The sequence below is a fragment of the Myotis yumanensis genome, unplaced genomic scaffold, assembly GCF_028538775.1.
Source record: "Myotis yumanensis isolate MYYU_CA2020_CCGP unplaced genomic scaffold, mMyoYum1.0.hap1 SCAF_1, whole genome shotgun sequence".
In the NCBI taxonomy this organism is placed as follows: Eukaryota; Metazoa; Chordata; class Mammalia; order Chiroptera; family Vespertilionidae; genus Myotis; species Myotis yumanensis.
This window is the reverse complement of record NW_027223752.1, coordinates 70,931,708-70,955,204: the sequence shown is the minus strand read 5'-3', so window position 1 is coordinate 70,955,204 and position 23,497 is coordinate 70,931,708. Positions and strand designations below refer to the sequence as shown.

The 23,497-nt window shown below is 50.9% G+C and overlaps 1 protein-coding gene across 1 annotated transcript in view; it reads right to left on the bottom strand.

Moving 5' to 3' along the window:
* Positions 1 to 298: 298 nt before the first annotated feature.
* The window catches only part of PLA2G4E (phospholipase A2 group IVE), a 37,643-nt gene continuing 14,444 nt past the window's right edge, over positions 299 to 23,497 (bottom strand). The window contains 16 exon segments of the mRNA XM_070404920.1: positions 299 to 2,370; positions 2,846 to 3,032; positions 4,794 to 4,960; positions 5,801 to 6,004; positions 6,592 to 6,699; positions 7,879 to 8,016; positions 8,824 to 8,938; positions 11,183 to 11,405; positions 13,681 to 13,817; positions 15,062 to 15,197; positions 19,509 to 19,546; positions 19,951 to 19,965; positions 19,967 to 20,041; positions 20,137 to 20,297; positions 21,162 to 21,225; positions 21,822 to 21,864. Of these exon segments, the coding sequence (XP_070261021.1) occupies positions 2,009 to 2,370; positions 2,846 to 3,032; positions 4,794 to 4,960; positions 5,801 to 6,004; positions 6,592 to 6,699; positions 7,879 to 8,016; positions 8,824 to 8,938; positions 11,183 to 11,405; positions 13,681 to 13,817; positions 15,062 to 15,197; positions 19,509 to 19,546; positions 19,951 to 19,965; positions 19,967 to 20,041; positions 20,137 to 20,297; positions 21,162 to 21,225; positions 21,822 to 21,864 (2,173 nt within the window). The 3' untranslated portion in view covers positions 299 to 2,008.

Here is a 23,497-nt window from a genome sequence, read left to right as displayed (position 1 = left end):
CCTCTCCATCAGCACTTCCTGAAAGCCATCGGGGCTTCAGACAGCACGGGTCAGCAAGAGCTGGTGCTTCACTGGTGGCTGACATGGCTGCATAAAGAGAGGGGCACCCCAGCACAAGGAGGCAGGGGCCCCTGCAGGAGAAAAGAATGATGCCCAGGCGAGGGGGATGGGACAGAAATGTCCTTCTTAGACCTCTGGCTGTGGCCAGGCAGGAATGAGGGCAGGAGTTATGTCTGTTTTATAGCATCAGATAATGAAAGCGGTTGAGTCAACAGTATTTGCCCACATGGCCATTTTATTCCGTGTTCAAATAATACCATGGTTTCAGAAACCTCACTCTACCTACTTTGATGAATCCTACCTTGACCTTACAACAAACAGGTCTTGCCGGATGGCTCACTCTGGTAATTTAAGGAGAGCCTGTTTGTTGCAGATGAAGGAAAAGATGTCAAAGTGGAGGCAACTGGCCGCCGTGGTGGAGGGAAAGGGCTGCGTCACAGGTTAGCATTATGGGAGGGAGGGGCAGGGGCACCAGGTTTGCAGGTCCAGGAGCCCCGTTTATCAGTGGCACAGGGGGGTCGATTGTTTATGCTTTCCAGGCTGTTGGGAAAGTTTGGCATAAATCCACACCTCCCACACGTTAATATGCATAGGCATCCCCTGGGGGTGGGCATCTGGGCATGGAGAGGAGGTGGGAATCTCCTTAAAATGTAGATCGATTCAGTGTGGCTGGGGTAGGGCCTGAGATTCCGGATTTCCAACCAGTTCCCCATCACACCTTGAGTAGCAAGAATGTAAACTGGAAGCCAGATTTTCTAAACTTTTGGTACCTGTCGCCACTTGTCTCCTAACAACTACAGGATTGCTTAGGGAGCACGGTGACTCAGGAGGACACGTCTTCCAGTCTGCAGGGCTTTGTGCAGGCCGCATGCCTTTCTGGTCACACCTTCTACCCACCTGGGCATCTCAGTGGCTCAGGTTACACATTGTTTAAGTTCCCAGCCTGGTGGGAGGCCTGGATTCTTTGATTTGACTTCTGTGTCCCAGGGCTCTCCCAGCGATTCCCCTGGAAACCGTCACCAAGGAGGCTTTTTCTTTGAGGCTAACCTAGCCCTTTCTGGGTAGAACCTTCTTAGTTTTGTTCTCTCAGGGTGACTCAAAGAGCTAGGATGTGCTGGCCGTGGTGCTTTCATGATAAATAAGAGGAGTCCCATTTAGAAATAAATAACCCCGTCTGGGAAACAGAGGGGGAGGGTGCGAAGAGAGCTGAGACGTGTTCCTGGGGCAGGTTGGTCAGCGAGCGTTGGCTTCTCGGAGTGGGCGGCACTGGGCAGCATCGCCCACCCGATGCCTGATTCCGTTCACCTGCCTCAACGCCCCTGAGCTGCACCCAGTTTCTTGTGCCATGAATCTGCGTTGCAGACTTGGGCTTTGCCTGGCATTTCGTTGGAGCTGAATCCTCAGAGAGGGCTGTCCGGTCGGGGTCACGGGAGTCACCAGTCCTAGGGCTCTGAGTGGCTACAGAGGGGCTGCTGAAACCTGTCACCGGTTTGGCTTTGTTGTTGAACAGACCAGGATGTCTCTAGTGCTCCATCTGGATCTTCTAGCATCACCCTCCCTATTAATATCCTGATTAATAAAAATAAAATATAATTACCTACAAAATTCACAAGAATATAGTTGCCTTAAATTTTAAAAAGTGCTTTCTAGAGAACCCAGAGTGCCTCTCGGGTCCTCTGTGCATCCCCATGGTCCTCCATTCCAGGAGGCGGGGAGGAGCAAGAGAGCGGGGAGGGGGGCTCTGAGCTCCAGCCCGGAGTCTGAGGTTTCTGGGGAACCAGCCTCCTCCTCAAACATTGCTTTTATTCTCTACATTCTAAGCATGTGTGGGAGCCTGTGGCTACTGGACCCTGAAAAAATTCCAGTGGGTATAAAACCCCAGTACATGCCTTGTTATTTTCCTATGGTCTGTCTCTCTCTCTGTGTCTCTCTTAACTTTTTCAAAGTTTTATTTTTTTGATAGAAGGTCCAGGCCAGCCTGCCAAAAGCCCTTGCCAGGGAGCCCAGCTGGCTGTGCGGGCTGGTCAGCCCTGATGGGATCCGCGCCTGGGATGGTGGAAGCAGACATAGGGTCCACGCAGCTCCCCGGGACCGAGGGACGCTGGCTCTTCAGGAGTTTCTTCTTCTCCACTGCCTTCCGCAAGGCCTGGAGGAGCTGGTCTTTGTTGTTCAGGATGTTGTACTCGCAGAGATTCACCAACTTGTCGAAGGCGGCCTCCGTGTATGTCAGTTCCTTGGTGGCGTAGGGAGTTTTGGGGCCATAAATGTCAACCTGGCCCTTCTCCAGCTCCTCGGGGCTTCGCTCCACACCTGGAGGCAGCAGAAGAACTCGCTATAGACTCTTACTATGTTAGGTTGCAATGACTTGCGCCCTACCTCTCCCCCAGCCCACCTCTGCGTGCATGGGCACACACACACACACACACACACACGCACACAGGCACACACGCACGCACACACGCACACATGCACACACACCTCCAAGCTCCTGGGCAGGGACACAGCTTGCCCACCTTAGGATTGCCCTAGCATGAACACAGTGCCACAAGCATAGCTGGATCTCAATAAATGCTGAGTGCCTGAGTTTGAGAGTACAGTTTGACACTGCCAGCTCATGGAGCTGTGGGGAGGAGGTGTCTTTCCTTTCTTGCCAAACCAAGATTGGCTCTGGCTGGAGCTCAGCCAGGCTTCCTGTTAGTGCTATTGGAAGATGGCATACGTTTCAAGACAGGAGCTCTAGTCCCAGGCCCATGGGCGGTGGGAACAGAGCTCCCAGGCAGCTTACCTGGGGCCTTGTACTTTTGGAAGGTGTCGCTGATGAGTGGGAAGAAAAGCACGATGGGAGCATCAGGCTCCTGGGAGTTCTCCATCAGGTAGCATTCCTTGAGGTTACTGTTCCCCTCCTCTTGGATGTCATATTTGGGGAAGGGGATGTTCTGCACCGTGCAGTACTCACAGGTTTGTTTCATTGGCTGGGATACACAGGAGGACATGTGTGAGTATTAGAGGGGGTGGAGGTGGATAAAAAACACAGAGCTCTTAGATCCAGCCTCCTGATTCCCCAGCTAACAACTCCGGTCTCCAACTGCTTGGCCTATTTGTGCTATTTTTAGAACAAAGCCAGGTCAGAACAAAGGGCCGGAGGCAATAGGTTGGTGTGTGTCTAACTGCAGGCTCCTTCCCCACGTAAAATGGACAGAAGCCCTTTCCATGATGCTTCCCCCAGACACAGACCTGGGTAGACGTGGGTGGCAGCCGGAGGGTGACGAGCTGAGCCATGGACGGCCCTGGCTGGCAGGCTCTTGGGGGACAAGTATGGGCTTTCGAACTGACAGCATCTCAGGGCTGCCAAGGACTCTGAAAGTCCTTGCATGCGTGGACTGTTGGGGATGGACTTTGTAGGTGTAATGTGACAGGAAGAGCAGTGGACATAGAGCATCAGAATCCCCTCCGTGTGTCCCCGTCTTCTGTGCTCACGAGCTGTGTGATCTTAAGCAAGCCGCTTACCCTCTCTGTGCCTCGTTTCTCAGCCACAACATGGGAATAGCAACAGTCCCATCTACCTCAGAGCTGGTATAAGGATCAAGTGAGAGGTGTGTAGGAAAGGATGTTGCCACCCATTTACAAACTTAGGTCATTATCACGGTCATAAATCTATTTACACTCCCCCCCCTTTCCTGGCTTTAGGATAGGTCTACATTAAAGTAACCCCAAACCAGCTTCTTTCCCTTAAAAGACCAGAACATTTCAAAAGTAAATAAAGAAAAACCTCCTCTGGTCCTAGTTCTTTAGTATAATTACATGAGGGTCTTATTCCCTGGGAGAAGGGATAGTACAGGCTCTTTGGAAATAGGACATTACAAGCTCTTGACGTGGTATAAAACTTTAGAACTGACTGGGCTCTATTAAGGTGAGGAGTGAGGAAATTTTTTCCATTGATTAAAAAAATTTTTTAATGTTTTTTTTTTTTTAATGGATTTCAGAGAGAGAGAGAGGAAGAGCAAGGGAGAGATAGAAACATCAAAGACAAGAGAGAATCATCGATCAGCTGCTTCCCGCACCCTCCCTCTTTCCCACCCCCACCCCCTATTGGGGATCAGGCCCAAAACCCAGGCATGTGCCCAGACCGGGGAATGGAACAGTGACCTTCTGGTTAATGGGTTGATGTTCAACCACTGAGTCACACCAGCCAGGCTCCACTGACTTTTAGAGAGAGTGGAAGGGAGCAGGGAGGGGGAAAGAAGAGAGAGAGAGAGAGAGAGAGAGAGAGAGAGAGAGAGAGATCAACGTGAGAGAGACACATCGATTGGCTACCTCCCGCTTGAGCCCCAACTGGAGCCAGGGATTGAACCTGCAACTGAGGTATATGCCTTTGACTGGGAATCAAACCCAAGACCCTTTGTTCTGTGGGCCGATGCTCTAACCACTTAGCAAACCAACCAGGGCTATTAAAGCTGTTTTTTAAAACTTCTTCTTCTTTTTTTTTTTTGCAGCTGAAGAATTGCCAAATATGGCAAACACTCAGATGCAAGAATTGGAATTAGCTCAGTGAGTCTTCCCCAAACCCTGGGTGGGGGGTGGGTGCGCACTGCATGTGAAAGCAGGTGGCTGTCCCCGAGGTTTGGATGGCTCCCTTCACAGCATGCACTGCAGCTTGAGTTTCTGTGTCGCTAAATCTTGGCTCACGCTCTGGCCTGTCTCAGAAGAGGGGAGCCTTTTATTGCCACACTTGCCTTTGTCTGGGACCCGGCACAGTAATTGAGATGGATGATGAGGTCGGCTTTTCTCTCCGGCCTGAGGAGGGGTGGGTAGCTGGAGTTGACAAAGAACGCAGTGTCCAGCAGACACAAGTGGTTCACGGTCTCCGTCAGCTGGTTTGGGAAGCTGTCAAGCACAGTGTCTGAAATCCAAGGCTTCCAGTTATCATCACACCTGCCACCCGGATCTCAGCAGGTGGTCAGAGGGACCTGGTAGGGATGGAGGGCCCTGCCCAGAGCTCATTCGCCTCAGCCTGGACTTTCAGCCCTCCCATGCCCGTCCAGGATGCCCAGGTGAGTGGGTGCCCCTCTGGGTGGGCTGATGAAGAACAGCGTTATCTTGGGGTTTTAGCAAGTCTTTTATGGCATAAGCACAGAAAACCCGCTACGGCTCAGCCACAGGGCTTTGGGGTAGCAGGGGCATAAGACGATCCTATAATTTGGTACAAACTCGGGGCCCAGAGCCAGTGGCCCTTTCTGCCCTGTCAGTGAGGACAAGGATGACTGGGCCAGGCCCAAGCAGCCGTGGCCCGATAAAATACTAAAGGTGGTGGGAAATCTACCTCAGAGCCTTACTGTGGTGGGGAGGAGGCGCTGAGCTGAAGCTGCAAGACCAAAGTCTAAGGCCTGGCTCTGCTACTTCCCACTTGGGGGTTCCTGAGCTGGGCCATCCCTGCCCAACTCAAGGTGGCACCATTCACAGGAAAAGGTGCCCTCAGAGCACAACTACAGAAAGCCAGGGCCCACATTTTCCCATCTATAAAATGGGCCAACTTCTGCTTGCTGGGGTTGTTGTACAATTCAATGCACTAACTACGTATACCACTCTGCCCACTGTTCAAGACCTCACCCAGGAATATACTGGGGTGGGGGTGTCGGGGGGCATTTGCCACGATCTCATGGACATGCTCTGAGGAGTTTTTGCATCCTATCTCTATGGCAGCCTCAACATCCACTTTTCCTTCCTCCAAAGGTCGGGGTACCTTTCCACTTGGAGAACTGGCCGTTCTGGAGGTAGCCGGTGTGCAGCTGCAGCCCCAACAGGAAGTTGTGGAACTCAGACACGAAGGACCGATAGGTGAGGATGTTGCGGAAAGTATTGGAGAGCCATGACCCTGGGATCACTACCGAGGTGTCCAGGGCGTTGGCATCACATTTGGGGATTTCCGGAAGGAGAGGCTCATCTTCTGCAGGCGACAGGGGGATGGAGAGCAGGTCACAAGAGTTGGGGTCCCCGACTGCTCAGGTGGAGCCCTGCATGGTGGCCCAGCACCCAGGGGTGAGCCACTGTAAGTGCCGTTCACACCTTCTTGCCTAACTCTCAAGACCCTGGCATCAGAGCTGGAGCACCCAGGTGAGACAGAACAGGAATGTGGGGGGGGGGGGGGGGCGGGTAGGGGAAAGGAGCGTGACAAGTAAGGAGAGGTTCCAGAGAGGATGGTCTAGATGAGTAACCCTTAACTGTGCTCATAGATCCCTTTCCCTTCAGCTCTCCTGAGTGCCACACACTACACAGTGGGTCCATTCCCTAGACCGCCTGGAGCTGGCCCCCGGGGGCTTGTGGCCGGGCCTCAGTGCATATGTCTTCACCTACAATTACCCTCCCTTCCAGGCATGGAAGACCCTCTAGCCCGAGCTGCCTTCCGATGATTGTGGACCACAGAGATGGTGTTAAAACATGTGGCAGGTCGACGAGTCCTCGGTTTGTGACCCACTGCTCCTCACCACCCCCTCCTAGTACCCAACCAAGAGGGAAAGCCAGTGGGTCACCCACCGATGTCTTGCACTTTCTCCCTTGTCCACCTGTGGAAAAACTCTTCTGAAGATTTGGCAAAATTCCAGACATCGAGCAGGTTCACGGAGAAGATGCTGCTCCACAGACCTAGGGAGCAGGGCCAGCGGTGAGCAGCTCTGTCCGAGAGCTCCCAGCCTCACCCAAACACTGACTACTTCTGCCTTGGCCTGGATTCCCACTCCAAGTCAGGCTGCTCAGAGGCTGGGGCAGACTTTGATGTCCCTCTGCCCACCGTGTAGCTCAACCCAGACGACTGATGCCCCCCAGCTCTCAGCGCTCCTCCGCCCTCCGCTCAGAGCTGGGAGAGGGTACGAAGGTATATAAGGCACTGCCCCAGCGGTGACTTAATGCTGACCGGTGCAGGCTTCAAGTTCAAGTCCAAATGCCCACTCTGGCATCAGTTAATACACTAGTGTAGGACAGTGCCTGGCACATGATGAGCACTTGATAAGTGTAGTGCTATCTTTTATTATCATCATTTTAAGATGCAACCCATTAATAATAACACGCATATGAAATCTTTCACATACGCTGACCCATTTGGATCTATAAGATAGGTTTTTACGCTTAAGCCCAATTTACAAATGAGAAAACAGGCTCAACCGGCTCAGAGAGTTCAAGCTCCAGTGTCTTAACTGCAGATCTCTGAACCACACCACATGCCAACAGCATCGGTGCTGAGAGGAAGGAGAGGCCGCCACAGGCTGGGGCTTCTGGGAAGGCTTCACAAAAGCTATGGGGCTGGATTTGGACCTTCTGGGATGGGCTGGACTGGGATAGATGGAAGCGAGGGGGTGCAGACCGGTCTAAATAAGGGCCTAACTCTGGTGAGCACGTAAAGATGGGTCTGTTTTTTTAGGTCACCCTCTGGTAGGTGAGGTCCAGACCCTGGAGGGGAGAACTAAGTGAGTGGAGGTTATAGTCAGGGCCCTGCCCTCAGCACACCTGCCTCTGGAGGAGCAGGGAGCACAAGGCTGGGAGCTGGGTCAGGCTTCCCTGATGACTTTGACTTCACCCTCTGATCCCCGCTGCCCGCTTGGGTTCCGGGAGCTAGGTTAGTCCTTGGCAGCAGGCGTGTTGCTGCCTGGAGCCAGAGGGGAAAGGGCTGGGAGTTCCAAAAGCTTCCATCTCAGCCTGCCACTCGAAGTCTCGCCCGGGACAATTCCTGGGGGAATAGAGCCCGCCTCCCTGTCATTCTCTAACTCACAGGCAGGGCCCAGCTCAGCCTGGGGCAGGGTTCCCGGGGGCCTCCCTGGCAGGAGTCACCTAGCAAGTAGCACATCCGAGACTCTGGGATCCTCCGCATCAGCCGTCCCATGAAGAACTCAGAGCCGAAGAGCTCGGTGGGGACGAAGGCCCCGTACTTCTGCATGCCCACCTCGTACGGGGAGAACTCGCACCACTCTGCGCAAACAGCAGGACACGGTGTCAGTCTTAGGTGGTACAGCCACGCCTTCCATCCCGGCTGTCTGAAACTGAGCCCCCCCCCCCCCCCCCCCCCCCCCCCCAGGGAAGACCTGGACAGTGAGGCCACAGTTCCCTCACAGGACCATGGGGTGCCATGGCCAGGCAAGACAGTTTTGCAACCTGCACTGCACATTTGCTCCTCAAAACCAGATAACAGGGACCCAAACTGACCCCAAAGCAGGGCTGACCCCAAAGCAGGGCAGGTCTCTAAAAGAGCTTCCCCAAGCCCTGACCGGTTTGGCTCAGTGGATGGAGCGTCGGCCTGCAGACTGAAGGGTCCAGGGTTTGATTCTGGTCAAGGGCATGTACCTTGGTTGCGGGCACATCCCCAGTAGGGGGTGTGCAAGAGGCAGCTGATTGATGTTTCTCTCTCATCGATGTTTCTAACTCTCCCTTCCTCTCTGTAAAAAATCAATAAAATATATTTTTTTAAAAAATTAAAAAATAAAATAAAAGAGCTTCCCCTGGGCAGCTTAAGAAATATCTAGGATCCTTTCCCTCCTGACCTTTATTTCCTCCTGTCCCATCAAATTGCCACCCAGGCAGGGGACTCTGTACCTGTCTCAGCTCCCCCACCATCCATACCCCAGGGCAGAAAGGGGTAGCAAAGTCGATTCTTCAGTTGTCAGGAGCACCTTTTGATGTGGAGGTTGGCAAAGAAGTGGGGGCCTGTGTGTGCTGGGTGCAGGGTGCCTTTCCTGCTGAAAAGGGGCCCCCTGGTAAATTGCTAGTCAGCAGTGTTACCTCTGAAATCCTGGTTGCTTACATCATCCTTGACATTGATGGTGAGGTAGATGGGCAGGGGGTTCTGGCCATGGCTCAGGGCAGCACGCTGCTCTGACAGTTTGCAGTCATTTCTCTGTGGGGAAACAACATGGTTCAGGAAAAGAAGCTGCCAGTTCGGGGCATCACGGAACAAGGGCACAGTTGGGACCTCCTCTGAGCCCACCAGGGGGCTTTGTGGGTCCTGGCGGACACTAGTTAAACCTGCTTTTAAAATGCACCGGGAGAAGGTACACTCACCCTTGGACTGTTCACCACCCCAGACATGTGGGTGGTGTGGGACGGGGTCTGCAGTTTAGGGCTGTCCCTCAGAGCCCCAGGGTTCTCCTGGTGTCTCGGGAATCAGAGGTAGGGGTGGAAGAGGCAGCCCCTGCCCCTCTCCTCCCCATATCTTCTACCCACTCAAACTGGAGCAGCTCCATTTTTTTTAATCTGAGGAATTGCTGTTTATTTCTGTTTGTCTTGTTACTACTAATATTCTCTCATTTCTTTTTTTTTAAGTTCTTTATTGTTGAAAGTATTATATATGTCTCCCCCCGCCCCCCCCCCCCCCCTCCACTGGTTGACCTCTCCCAGCCCTCTCCTGCCTCCCAGCACAGGTCCTCATCCCCCTACCATCTGTGTGCATTGGTGATGCTTATATGCATGCATATAAGTCTTTTGGTTGATCTCCCCCCTCCCCCCATACCCTCCCCTGCCTTCCCTCTGAGGTTTGACGGTCTGTTCGATGCTTCTACTAGTCTCTGAATCTATTTTTGTTCATCAGTTTATGTTGTTCATTATATTCCACAAATGAGTGAGATCATGTGATATTTATCTTTCTCCTCCATTGTTCTTATCTGCTTTGCATGCTGCATAAAATGTGCTTGGGAAGGGAAAAAAGCTTCTTCCTTCCTTCCTCCCTCCCTCCCTCCCTCCCTTCCTTCTTTCCTTCCTTCCTTCCTTCCTTCCTTCCTTCCTTCCTTCCTTCCTTCCTCCTTTCCTTTCTTCCTTCTTTTCTTTTCCTTCTCCTTCTCCTCTTTTGTTTTTTAACCTAAAGCTTGGATATTTGGGCACCAGATGGCAGCCAGGGTCCCTAAGTTCCCAGAGCACTCTGCTGTATAATCAGAGTGGGGTCCTGCAGATCAGCTGGGGCCACAGGCCACCCTCCCAAGAGAATCAGCCAGTACAGACAAGGCCAACTGAGGCTTTAGAGGCCCAGGTGCTGATCCCAGGCTTAGCAGCTGCCTACCAAGTGACCGTCCATGGTCACCCAAGGTTGGGAAGGCCGAGGAACCCGTGTGGGATGGTAAACACATATGTAGGCCAAATGACTCTTGGGCCTCACTTGAAAGGCAAACAGGATACCTATTGTAACTGGACCCAGAGATCTGGGCACCACAGGGCTGACTACCCTGGAAGTAGAGGAAGTTGCAGACTCACAGAAGAGCCAGTCTAAACTCATTGTCGAAGGGGCCCGAGGGGAACGGGCTCCTACTTTTGGCCAAAGAGGAAGAGCAGAGGCTTCCTGACATTAATCCTAGACTTGCTTTCCCTCCAGCATGTCATGTCCCACATGGCTTCCACAACAGCTGGGTCTCAGCACAGGCGGGTTCTCTTCTTGGGCACATATTGCTCAGGTCGTTGGCTCTCAGCGCAGGAGGGAACCTCATTGGGCCCATCCTCTGGGTGGTGACCTTGAGATGGAGGCCTGCAGACCTCCAGGGGCTGGAGTATCACTGAGTGAGGGTCCCAGCTGCTCTGAAATCCATGCTGAGTGTGTGCTGAGGCTATGCCTCCCATGGGTGGCTCCCAGCCCATTACTGACACGGCGGGCAGGGCTATTGAGGCAGGCCCACCTGGAGGTATCGGGCTCCTCTGACAGCCAACTGGGCTGTAGGACTCTCAAAGTCTTGCTGAACCTTCTAAATCACACAAAGCTGTTTCGCATGCGTCCACCCAGCCTTTCTTCTCTCTCCTCCACTAGGGGTCAGACTTGCGTCGCAGTGTGATGGCTCTCCAGCCTTTCCCAGCTGCTCCCTATTGTCTCTCACAGGCGTCTTGGTTTGGCTCTCAGAGGATAAGCTACCTCTCTGCAGGGTTGCATCGAAGCCACCCCCAATCAGGGGGTCTCAGTCATACTCTAAAGGGAGGGGGGAAGACAGTCCCACCATCTTCCTCCACCACACATTCGGGCACCTCACACCTATGACATGCAAGGATGCACCTGCAGGTCCAACTAACTCCCTCCTGCTGCAATAGAAGCCCAGACGCCCCGATGAGGGAAGAGAGCCGGGCGTCAGACAAGGCGGGGTGAGGCCCAGGAGAAGCTGGTGCCTACCTCATCCCCCAGACAGGCCTCGATCAGCAGGCCCCAGAAGTCTGTGAAGTTGACCTTGTAGCCTTCCTGGCTGCGCTGCCGGAGCTCCTCCCGGAATTTGCGGAGCTGGTCCGGGAACAGGGCGGGCATCTTGTCCTTGACCACGTGCCTCCGGGCCTCAAGGATGGCAGTCTCCAGGTTTTTGGAGGACCAGTCAGGGTCACGGTACAAGGTAGCCATGGTCCTGGAGAAAGACAGGCATGGCTGATAGAGCTGAGCCAGCCCTGGTCCTGTCAACCCCAGGCCCTGGCAGGAGAGAAGGCGGCAGCTCAAGGGAAACCCCAACCTGCCTGCAGAGGAGCCTGGAGGAAAGGGAGTGAACATGGTTGCACACAGTCGCAATGCTACCATTTCTGGGTTGCCTACTGTGTGCCAGGTAGCATGTTGCTTCAGAGGGAGGACTCGGGACCCAGATCTTCCTGTTCTAATCCAGACCCTACCACTCACTAGCTATGTCATCTGGGGCAACTTACTCCACCTCTCTTCACCTCAGCTTCCCCATCTGTGGAAAGGGGAGAGTTATGATAATTGTACTTATCTCTCGAGGTTATAGTGAAGATTACATCAGTTAATGCCATGAAGTGTGGTTAGAATAGCACCTGGCACAGAGTAAGTCCTGGGCCCCGGGGTGGTGGAGCCATCGTCGGAACCGGACTCGACTGATTCCACATCCCGGGCTGTTTCCACTCTGCCACACTAATACTTCCCATAATTATGAGGCTGGCTGAAGGTTTGTTCCCCCTTCTTCGTAACTTACACGTGGGCCGTGGGGAGGAGAAAAATGAAGATGGGGGTCCCCTTAGCCCTGGGTCTTTGTCCCTGTCTGCCTCGTCTTGGCCTGACCCAGCTTTCTGCCTATGTCAGCACAGCACCGGGACCCCCCCCCCCCCCCCCCCCCCTCCAGTGGCCCTTGTCTGCAGCTGCGTGGTTGTCTGAAAGTGGCCTCATCCTTCACGGCACTTGTTTCTAATCAGGGAAGGTGGAGGTTGCTCAGGAGATTTCTTCAACTAAAAGCACCCTGCTTTCTACAAGTTTCACTCAATTACCTTGAAAAAGCTTTCAAAGCCGTTTCAAATAACTGGTTTTAAAAGAATCCTTTCCAGTGCTTTCCTGGGCCAGGTACCCCTTTCCCCCCATAGAAGCAGGTTCTGTCCTTAACCTACTCCCCAGGGGCAGCCATTTGACAGGGAGCCTAAGAACCTGGGCCCTGGACTCTAACAGCCTGGGTTCCGATCCCAGCTCTACCCCTCATTAGCTGAGCGGCTCAGGGCAGTTCCTTTGTTTCTCCAGCTAAACAGTGAGCAGCATGGCAACATCTCCCTCATGGTTTTCTGATGAAGAAGAAATGAGAGGCCCCACTGGAAACAGTCACCCCAGTGCTTGGCACAGAGGCCATGCCGATAACTGTCAGCGGTTCCCTCTATGGCCCATCTGGGCTGCAGCCTCAGGGCCACTCTCGCCCAGGAGCCCTTGGTTTTCCTAGGAAAGTTCACATCCACTCGCCCAAATGAAAGTCACCCACCCAGAGTGCCTCCAGGATGAGGGCCACAGACCTCGAAGGCGCAGAGGCCCACCAGCCCCAGACAGAATAAGACACAGGCCTGGCCGAGAGAGAGGCCTCGGGTGGTCAGAGGGCCCTGGCCACACTGGGCTAGGGCTGCATTATGCCTTTGGTGGCCCTCTTCACCATCAATGATCAAAAATGTTATTTTAGGACTGTTGTATAAAGACAAATATAGGAATGTCTTTATAAAAATATTTTATTCTATCTAGAAGTTCATTTTTTTCCTTCTGATCTGAAAAGAAAACATTTTTGTGGCCCCTACAGGGACCGTGGGACCTAGGCCTGGTGTCTCCGGTGGAGAAGCCACCTCATGCTGGTCTCACCTGGGGGAGCCAAGTTCTCACTCTCCTTGCTCGGCAGCAGAGTGAGGAGGTGGGAGCCTGGGGACACCTGCAGTGCAGAGGGAGTGGGCAGGGCTGGGTGGTGGGCTGGAGTGTGGGCAGCTAGGGCAGCTGGGCCAGCTCCAAGGCCCTGGGAGACTTGATACCCACTCCCTCAGGAGAGAGGGCAGCTGCCTCTCCTCAGCAGGACGGGATCAGTGGTACCGGAGTTCACGCCTGGTTGGCCACCATGCCCCCAGGTCTCCACACAACCCCAGGGTAACAGTACTGTCAGTAACGACCAACGTGTATGATGTGTATAGTGTCTCTCGTGTACCCAGTACAGGGAGAGCCTTTCGAACAACCCCATAAGGTCGGTACTATTATTATCCCCATTTTATAGATGTGGAAACTGAGACTCAGAGAGATTGAGCTCATGCAGCGGCAAATGGGAGAGCTGCTCAGGCTTCATGAGTTCCTCTTACATGGGACTCGGGGGCTTCACCAGAGACCCCAGGCTGGCCCTTCAGCTGTTTGTTCTGGGCTCCACCCGACCCTAGCCCCCAGTTCCTTACCAGGTGGCCCCTGACAGGCCAGTGATGTAGCTGGCACAGTTCAGGAGGTTCAGCTTCTGCAGCCCCAGCAGGTGGCCATACATGGCGGTCATGGATCTTGTTCCACCCCCTGTGGCCATGATGGCTATGAGCGGTACCTAGGGGCATAGGGAGGCAGACTGTTCAGGCAACGCTGGGTGGAGAAGCCTGGGAGTGACAGGCAGGAGCTGAGAAGGACAGCTGAGGAGGGAGGGCTGGCACACAGAGCAGAGAGTGGGGCACGGAGTGACTTGAAAATTGTCTTTCGCAGAGTGGCTGGCCAGCCAGGAGGTCTAGAATTAGACCTTAGCTCAAACCCAATAGTTGGGGTCAGTAAAGGGCTCAGAGCCTCACACGGGCTTAGTAAATCAGGTCTTGTCTGGAAGAGTCCTTAGCACTGTTAGTCTAGCCCCGAGTTAACAGATGCTGAAACAGAGGTACAGGGGGCTGGGTGGCTTGCTCAATAACCCAGCTTGTACACGATTCCGTAATGGTTGCAAATTGATGATCTCCTATAGAAGGATTTGATGTGAGGGCATCAGCCTAGTGCATGGTATGCGCCTAATATATATACCGTATGTGTAAGAGCAGAAGGAAGTGAATTTCTGACGTGCGATGGGGCAGGGTTGTCACCTCTGGGTTGACGCAGGTTTACTACATATGCCCTGGTGTGCTTCCCTAACGATGGGAGGAGGGGCTGTCTGCCAGGACTTCTCTGTTCTCATTTGAGGGGAGACTGAAATCCTTCTTTGGCTAAGCCCCGGCGCAGCCCTCCTCAGGCCCAAGGTATCCATTCACGCCGATGGTCAGCTTCAGAAGGCGACACTCGGAAGGCTGCCCTGCTGCAGAGGGGACTGTGGGCCTCAGTCCTACCGGGAGGTGACAGAGGGCTCCAACAAAGGCACCATTGTCTGTGCCAGGGGAAGAAGCTAGCCATGGGAGTGGAAGCTGCTTTTCTCCAGCTTCCGCGGCTGTTCTTTCTGGGTGTGTGTATGTGTGCAAGCTTTGGGGAAGGGAGAATTGAAGAATGAAGGTCCCAGGGCCTTCTGGGTGGTGGTATGGGCTGTGGGAGGAGTGTCACATGTTTTCCTGGTTGGGAGAGGAGGCCATTTGTCACCTCAGGATCTTTTAGTGTTCCTTCCTTTCTCTCTCCCCTCTGATCTCCCCTCCCCTTGTGAACACAACTGAATCATACCCAACACAGCCCTTACCTGGAACTTAGCACCAAAAGCAACCAGGACGGGCAGTGCCGAGGCGGCCTGGGCAGGGAGGGGCCGGGGGGCAGACATCAAGGCGCGGTGTCGTCGGAAGGACAAGTTCAGAGCAGGCTCTGAGCCCAGCCGGCTGACCTCTGCTTACCCACCTCATCCATCTGCAGGTCCTCCTCCAGCTGCAGCACCTGCTTCAGCGTCTCAGCCACCACCACATTCCGCTTCTGCAGGAACTCCAGTTCTTCCGGGCACAGGCTGTAGCCCAACCGCACGTCCAACGTCTGGGGGCTGTGGGGACAGAGGGCCTTGGCTGAGCAAGCCTATAGGCTCCACCTCCATGGAGAAGACACAACGTTAGGGCCTCTGCTTTTTCATCTGTCACATGGGGCTAATTGTGCTTAACTTCTAGCACTGTCTTCAGGACTTAATGAGATAACAAATACAAAGGCCCCAAAGCCTTAGCTGGTGCATTGAAAGCAGGTATTCGACAAAATTAGGGACTCATTGAGCCCTCTACCTCCTCAGCAAGATCTGGAAAGTCCAGATAGGCTTTCTCCGGCACCTTCTATAGGCCGAGGCGGGGACAAGGGTGTCTGAGGTCCTTCTGGCACTCTCTCTGGACAAGGTTCTACAGTAAGAGCTCTTCTGAGCCAGAAAAACATGGCCTTGTTCTCATGGAGCTCTCACTGTTCCTTAAGCTCTTCCTGTTCCTGGAATAATAATTGTCCTGTGTGTGTGTGTGTGTGCAGTTGACAAAAATCCTTCACTTCCCTGATCTCACTATGTCACCCCCCAGGTCCGCAAGACAGGTGGGGCAGGAGCTGCTGCAGCATGACAATGCCTGTCCTCTTTGCATCTCATACCTGCCCTGAACAAGTCCAGCTCCTGGCCTGGCATCCAAGACCCCACGTGATCTGTCCAACCTCACCTCCAGTTACTTCCTGGAAGGGTCCATCGGCTCTCCAAGCTCAGGAGCACTTTTGGTTCTGAGCCTTTGCACAGGTCCGTGCCTTCCCTGGATGCTTCCTTCCTCTTCCTACCTACATCCCTGCATCCTCCAAGGCCCAGCCCCTCAAGTGACTCCAGGCAGATGGACCTTGACACTTTGAGATCTGAGTCACTAACAAGGTCACACCTCCTTGATGGCAGGGACTGGGAGCTTTTCCATCACGTTCTCCCATGGCTACCATGGGTCTGCAGACACAACTGTGAGGAAATAACTCTTTCCTCGACCTCAACAAGGAATGGATAATAGACCAATGATAATCATAACATCAGTTGATATTTGTTGAGTGTCCCACTTGCCAACAGATCAGTGGGTTCTTGACATGTGTTATCTATTTCACTGGATCCTCAAAGCAACCAACAATGGTCAGTACTCTTGATGTTGCTCCAATTTACAGAGGAGAAAAACTGAGACTTAAAGAGGTTAAATAACCTGTCTAGAGCACAGAGCTAATCAAATTGGAAATGGAAATTATGACCACTTGATTTTTGACAAGGGTGGGAAAATTCAATAAAAAGAGAACAATCTTGTCAAGAAATAATGCTGAGACAACTGGATAGCCACATGCAAAAGAATAAAGCTGAGCCTCTATGTCACATTGTGTATGAAAACTAACTCAAAATCAATCATAGATCTAAATATGAGAGAGGCCATAAAGCTTTTGGAAGAAAACATGGGAGTAAATTTTCATGACTTTGGATTAGTTAAATACAACAAAAGAACACGCAATAAAAGAAAACATATATATATAGATAAATTGAAAGTCACCAAAATTTAAAATGTCTGTGCTTCAAGTACTAGCCATAGTAATCAGACAAGAAGAAAACATAAAAGGCATCCAAATTGGAAAGGAGGAGTAAAATTTTCATTATTCACAGATGACATGATATTATACATAGAAAACCCTAAAGACTCCACCAAAAAACTACCAAATTTAATAAATGAATTCGGCAATGTAGCAGTATAAAAATTAACACCCAGAAATCATTGGCTTTTCTTATACATCAATAATGAATTTTCAGAAAGAGAAACTAAACAAACAATCCCATTTACCATTGCAACAAAAAAATTAAGATACTTAGGTAAAAGATTTGTACTTGGAAAACTACAAGACATTAAAAAAAGAGAGATAGAGTAAGATATAAATAAGTGGGAGAATATACCGTGTTCATGGATTGGTAGAATTAACATCATTAAAATGTCCATACCACCCAAAGCAATCTATAGATTCAATGCAATCCCTATTAAAATACCAATGGCATATTTCACAGGTCTAGAACAAAGATTCCACAAATTTGTTTGGAACCAAAAAAGATCTCAAATAGCCACAGCAACCTTAATAAAGAAGAACAAAGTTGGAGGGATCACAATACCAGATATCAAGTTATACTACAAAGCCACTGTAATCAAAACAGCCTGGAACGGGCACAAGAACAGACATAGAGATCAATGGAACAGAAGAGAGACCCCAGAAATCGACCCAAGCCATTATGCTCAATTAATGTTTGACAAAGGAGGCAAGAGCATACAATGGAGTCAAGACAGTTTCTTCAATAAATGGTGTTGGAAAAATTGGACAGATACATTCAAAAAAATGAAACTATACCACCAACTTACACTATTCACAAGTTAAATTCAAAATGGACAAAAGCCTTCAATGTAAGTCATGAAACCATAAAAATCCTAGAAGAAATCATAGGCAGCAAAATCTCAGACATCTCTCATAGCAATATGTGGATACATCTCCTAGGGCAGTGATGGCGAACCTTTTGAGCTCAGTGTGTCAGCATTTTGAAAAACCCTAACTTAACTCTGGTGCCGTGTCACATATAGAAATTTTTTGATATTTGCAACCATAGTAAAACAAAGACTTATATTTTTGATATTTATTTTATTATTTAAATGCCATTTAACAAAGAAAAATCAACCAAAAAAATGAATTCACGTGTCACCTCTGACACACGTGTCATAGATTCGCCATCACTGTCCTAGGGCAAGGGAAACTAAGGAGAAAATAAACAAATGGGACTACATCAAAATAAAAAGCTTCTGGCCCAGCACACAGGGCTCAGTGACCTATGAACCAGAGGTCACGATTTGATTCCTAGTCAGGGCACATGCCTAAGTTGTGAGCTCAATCCCCAGTGGGGGGCATGCTGGAGGCAGCTGATCAATGATTGTCTCTCATCCTTGATGTTTCTCTCTCTCTCCCTTCTTCTCTGAAAATCAATTAAAAATATATCTTTTAAAAAAGCTTCTTCATAGCAAAAGAAACCATCAACAAAGTAGAAAGGGAGCCCACTGTATGAGAGAAAATAGTTGTCAAGGATATATCTGATAAAAGGTTAATATCTAAAATATATAAGGAACTCATACAACTTAACAAAAGGAAGACAAACAATCCAATTAAAAAATGGACAAAGGACCTAATAGATACTTCCCCAAAGTGGACATACAGATGGGGAAACATATGAAAAATGCTCGAAGTCACTGATAATCAGAGATGTAAATTAAAATGACAATGAAGTGTCACCTCACACCTGCCAGAATGGCTATCATCAGCCAATCAACACATGACAAGTGCTGGTGAGGATGTGGAGAAAAGGGAACCCTAGTACACTGCTGGTGGGAATGCAGACTGGTGCAACCACTGTGGAAAACAGTATGGAGTTTCCTCAAAAAATAAATATGGAACTGCCATTTGACCCAGTGATCCCACTTCTAAGAATATATCCTAAGAAACTTGAAACACTATTCAGAAAGGATGGATGCACCCCTATGCTCACAGCAGTACAATTTACAATAGTTAAGATCTGGAAACAGCCCAAGTGTCCATCAGTAGATGAGTTGATTAAAAAAAAAAAAAGCTGTGGCACATTTACACCATGGAATACTATGCAGAAGTAAAAAAGAAGGATTTTTAATCCTTTGAGACAGCATGGAGGGACCGGGAGAGTGTTATGCTAAGTAAACTAAGCCAGTCAGAGAAAGACAAGTATCACATGATTTCATTCATATGTGGAATCTAGTGAGCAAAATAAACTGATGAACAAAATAGATCCAATGACATAGAAGCATGGAACAGACTGTCGAATCTCAGAGGGAAGATAGGGGTGGGTTGGTGAGAAGAGATCAACCAAAGAACTTACATGCATATAAGCATTGCCCATGGACACAGACAATAGGGTAGTGAAAGCTGGGATGGAAGGTGGGTTCAAGTTAGGAGGGGTGAATGCGGGAAAAGGGGGACATATGTATACTTTCAACAAAAAAGATTTTTTAAAAAGAATATAAAAAGATAACCACCAGAAAAAGAGAAAATATTTGCAAATCATATATCTTGATTTGTATTCAGAATATACACAAAGCACTCTTACAACTTTAGGTAGAAGGCAGATAACCCACTTTAAAATGGGCAAAGGATTTGAATAGACATTTCTCCAAAGAACATGTACAAATAGCCAATAAGCTCATGAGAAGGTGTTTACCATCATTAGCTATCAGGGAAATGCAAATCAAAACCACACCGAGATACCACTTCACACCCCTAGATTGAACAGATCAGAGGGACAGACAGAAAGAGGGTACTTTACCAGGGTGTAGACTTCATGTGTAATTCACAGTTCTCTCCCTGGGACATGAAACATGAAAAGCTTGTCAGTGATGACAATTCAGAGCCAAGTGATCCCAATCAAAGAAGTGTAGACTCACCACACTGTCCACTTCCTGACTTGACTCAGCTCACATGTGTGCGCACACACATACGCTCACATGCACACATGCATGCACACACATGCTCCATCCCCACACCCTCTTCCGGACCTGACCCTCCCTATCTTCCTTAATTTGGCCTCTGTACCCCCTCTGTGGCTCCACACTGCAGTTCAGCATTTCCTACCCCACCAGACTCCTCTATCCTGCCTGAGGGACCCCATGAGTCACCTTCCCCCAGGTGCCCTCAGGCTCTTCCCATCTTCCTGCCACAGGAGCTCTAGGCTAAGCTGCTCAGACCCCTCCCCAGTCTCAAGCCCTCACCACAGGCATCGTCACCCGCCTGGCCATCGGTGAGGCAATCCAGGGGCTGGCTGACAGGGCCATTCTTCCTGTGCGCACCGCAGCAGCAAAGCTGGAAGGAGGAGTGGTTCTGTGAGTGGGTGAGGGGCTCCTTTGGCGACCCTCTACCCCAGTCCCCCCACGCCACTCCCTGATGCTGCCTTGTACCCCACAGCTCCATTGTCTTCTGGCCACGTCCGCTTGCATCTGGGACTGGAAATACTTGGGGTAGTGGAAGCAGGCGGGGCTTGGGCAGCAGGGCTCTATGTATTGCGGGATGCGCTGGGTGTGCTCGAAGGACTCCGTCACGGTTACCAGGAGGTCCTTCCCTGGAAGAGGAGACAAGAGGGCTGAGACCCCCAAAGGCCTCTCACTCCCCCCATCCTCACTTGGCCCAGTTGAAAGCACAGCTGGAGGGGCTCAGGACAGGGGTTTAGAACTCCCTGGGGGCACGGGTTAAAATGCCCCAGAGAGTCTCATTCTGTAGGACAGGGCCAGCCCACGGCTTGCATGTGATGCTGACAGATGAGGTCCCCAGAAAGCCCTCTGAGGTGCTGAGTCCTCTGAGGTTCCGCTTCTCTTACAGCAGTGAAAGCAGCCCTCACCATACCCCCAGTTTGGGGGAGTGGCTTCTTCCTCCCTTCCTCACCCACGTCTGTGGGGCCATGCTGCTCCCCTCTCTTGGGACAGGGCTGGAAGTCCTTGCATGGGTGTCATGGGAGGAGCAGTAAACAGGAGAGCCTCATGTTTATGGATCTCTTAGGTCCCTGCCAGCTACCAAATGCTAGGACTCTCTATGAATTGTCATCTCGCCAGAGGAAGGGGCACAGCCAGAGGGGCCCTGGGCACTGTTAGTGTCTGCCCGCCCCAGTGCTGACCACTGCACCAGGTCCAGCGAAGCCCTGGCGTGGCAGGGGGATCGTGCAGACCAGTGTGAGCAGTGCTGTGCCACTGACCCCTGACCCACAGTGCTCGGCAGGCCCGGAAGGCTCCCAGGGTTACGTTGGGGCCTGGAAGAGCATGCCCCTTAAAGAGGGTGGGGGATGGGGATACAGGGGCTCACAACCCCTGAGGATGAGGTGGCACTGAGGCATCTCCCACCAAGCGCTTGGTTCCCCGGCTGAGCCCGGGGCAGCTGGCAGGGGTGGGAAGCAGCCGTCCCCGCAGCAGGCAGAGGCAGTCAGAGGACCTACTTCTCCTGATCTTCCTCTGCCTTCTGGATTCTGCGTGAACCTCCAGGCGGGAGACTTGTCGAGCCTGCAACAAAGAAGCGGGAGTCATCCCTAGCACAAGCCATCCCTGCTCCGTGTGACCTGGCCTGGGAAGCCTGGTCACCTGGTCATTGCATTTTCTGAACCCAATCAACTCCTATCACCTTACTCAGAGACTGAATATTTGAAAAGGAAGCTCTCCTGAGAAATCTAGGGCTCATTTCTGCCAGATAGAGGGTGGAACCCAAGGGAACCTTCCTCTTTGGGGCTTTGAAAGTGAGGAACTTCCAATGAAAGAGCCTCCTCAAGAGGCAGAGGCAGGTCAAATGCCTCCACCACAAACTCCCAAAGACTGATTTTTGGGGGAGAGATTTTGACTCCTGGGATTGTAGATGCATCTAATGAAAATGGCTGTATCAACAGCTGAACTACGGGACCCTTTTTAATAATGAGCTTGTGCCTGTAGAGAGATGGGGGTTGGGAGGACATGGAACTGAGATTGATTCTGGGAGAAGGCTGCTTCCCAGGGGGCTCTGGGACAGGGTCCCAGCTGGGCCCAGTGTTCGCTCCCACAGTCTGTTCCCCTGAGAGCAGCAGCCACTTGTGGCCTCTGGAGTTACAGGAACCTGGAAGGACAGTTACCACCAGCACGCCGTTGGTGATGAGGGTCTCGGGTGGAGAGGGACTGAAAAACAGAATGAGAGAACTCCTGGTCAGTTATATCAGTCCTAAGGTGACAAAGGCCGCAATAGGGTCAGTATGAGATAGCAGAGCCTCCCTGGTCCTGGTGAAAAATACTGGCTTAAGAAACCTTAGATGCATAGATTGTCAAGGAGAAAACTGGCATATGTTTTAAATAGAATGTCCAGACAAAAATAGATTTACAGGTTAGAAGGAGTAGAAGAAGAATTTCCATTTATTCCCTCTCAAGGAATAGCTGTTCTTTTTTTTTTTTTTTTAACAGAACATGATTATATCTAATACACAAGTTTGATACAACCAAAAAGTAAAACACCAGAGTAAAATAGTAACAAAAAACATGGTATTTCATTTGCAATGCATGAGAAATGGTTAACATCTTTAGTCATAAACAAGCTCTTAAAAACAAGACACTATAATAATGCAAGGAAACTGGAAAATATACAAGTGATGAGTAAGCATTGAGCATATGTGATTTTGCTGGGATGGCTGTTCTTTATGTCCAACCAGATGAAGGGCAGTTTGGGGATAAACAGGCAGCAGGAAAAGGCCAGACCACCAGCTAGAGCCCATGTAAATAGTTCCGGTAGAGAAACCGGCCCGTTCTCCGTTCTGTGCTTTATTTCACTTATGTGTGTAACAAACAGTTCTGACCCTGGCAGAAAGGGGCCTGGTGAACAAGAAGTGTCCTTGTGCTACAGAGCCCAGAGCTTATGTCTCCACAGTACCACTTAGCATCCCACTCAAGCCCAAGGTGAATATCTCCAGATCAACTCTAAGCACCAACTTTGACATGTTTCATTATCCTTTCTCATTCAGCCGAGGATACTCCCCTAAAACTCCTGTCAAATCAAGACCTGGAGAAGAGAGCCCAGATTTTCTTTAATGTGAAACAAAGTTGATTTGAAGTTGTCATTCTGCTCTTGATGGGAAATGAAGCTCCTCAAATACTGTAATTCCTCACTTAATGTCCTCGAGAGGTTCTTAGAACTGCAGTGTCACAAAACCAGTTTTAACACAGGCCAATGGAAAGAAATAAGAGTAAAGTTTCTATATCAGCTCATCATTACAATGAAATGACAAATGACGTTGAGACATTATCCGAGGACTTGTTGTAGATCCAAGAGCCCCTAGCAGAGGACCCTCTGAGTGGAATGTGACAGCCCTCTTGTTCTAGCTCATTCCTCTCGCCCCCCCCCACCCCCCCCCCCCCCCCCGTCCCTGGCTGATCATAAATCCAGGGGGCGCAGCTCTGCCAGGGCTACGAAGAGGGGAGCAGCCAGCTGCCCCATCACAAGGCACACTGCCGTCCTGGGCAGGCTTGTCTCCCTGGGCAGGGGACCTGCTGTCCTTCCTTACTGCCCCTCCCCTTCCTTCTCTCTCTATCCTCTTGTCCTTCCTACCTTTCAGCTCTGTGTCCCCAATTCCACTGAGGCCACAGCATAGTCAGAGCTCCAGGACCCTGGATCATTCTTCTCATTGAACATGATGAGAAATAGTCCACATGTTGGGTCAGAGCCTCCCCCTCACTTGGTTCCAGAGTAGACCATAGAGGGGGACAGGAGGCAGCCTATGCTCTAGGGCCTAGAGTCTAGGCCAAAGTTTGGGGGAGTTTGTTC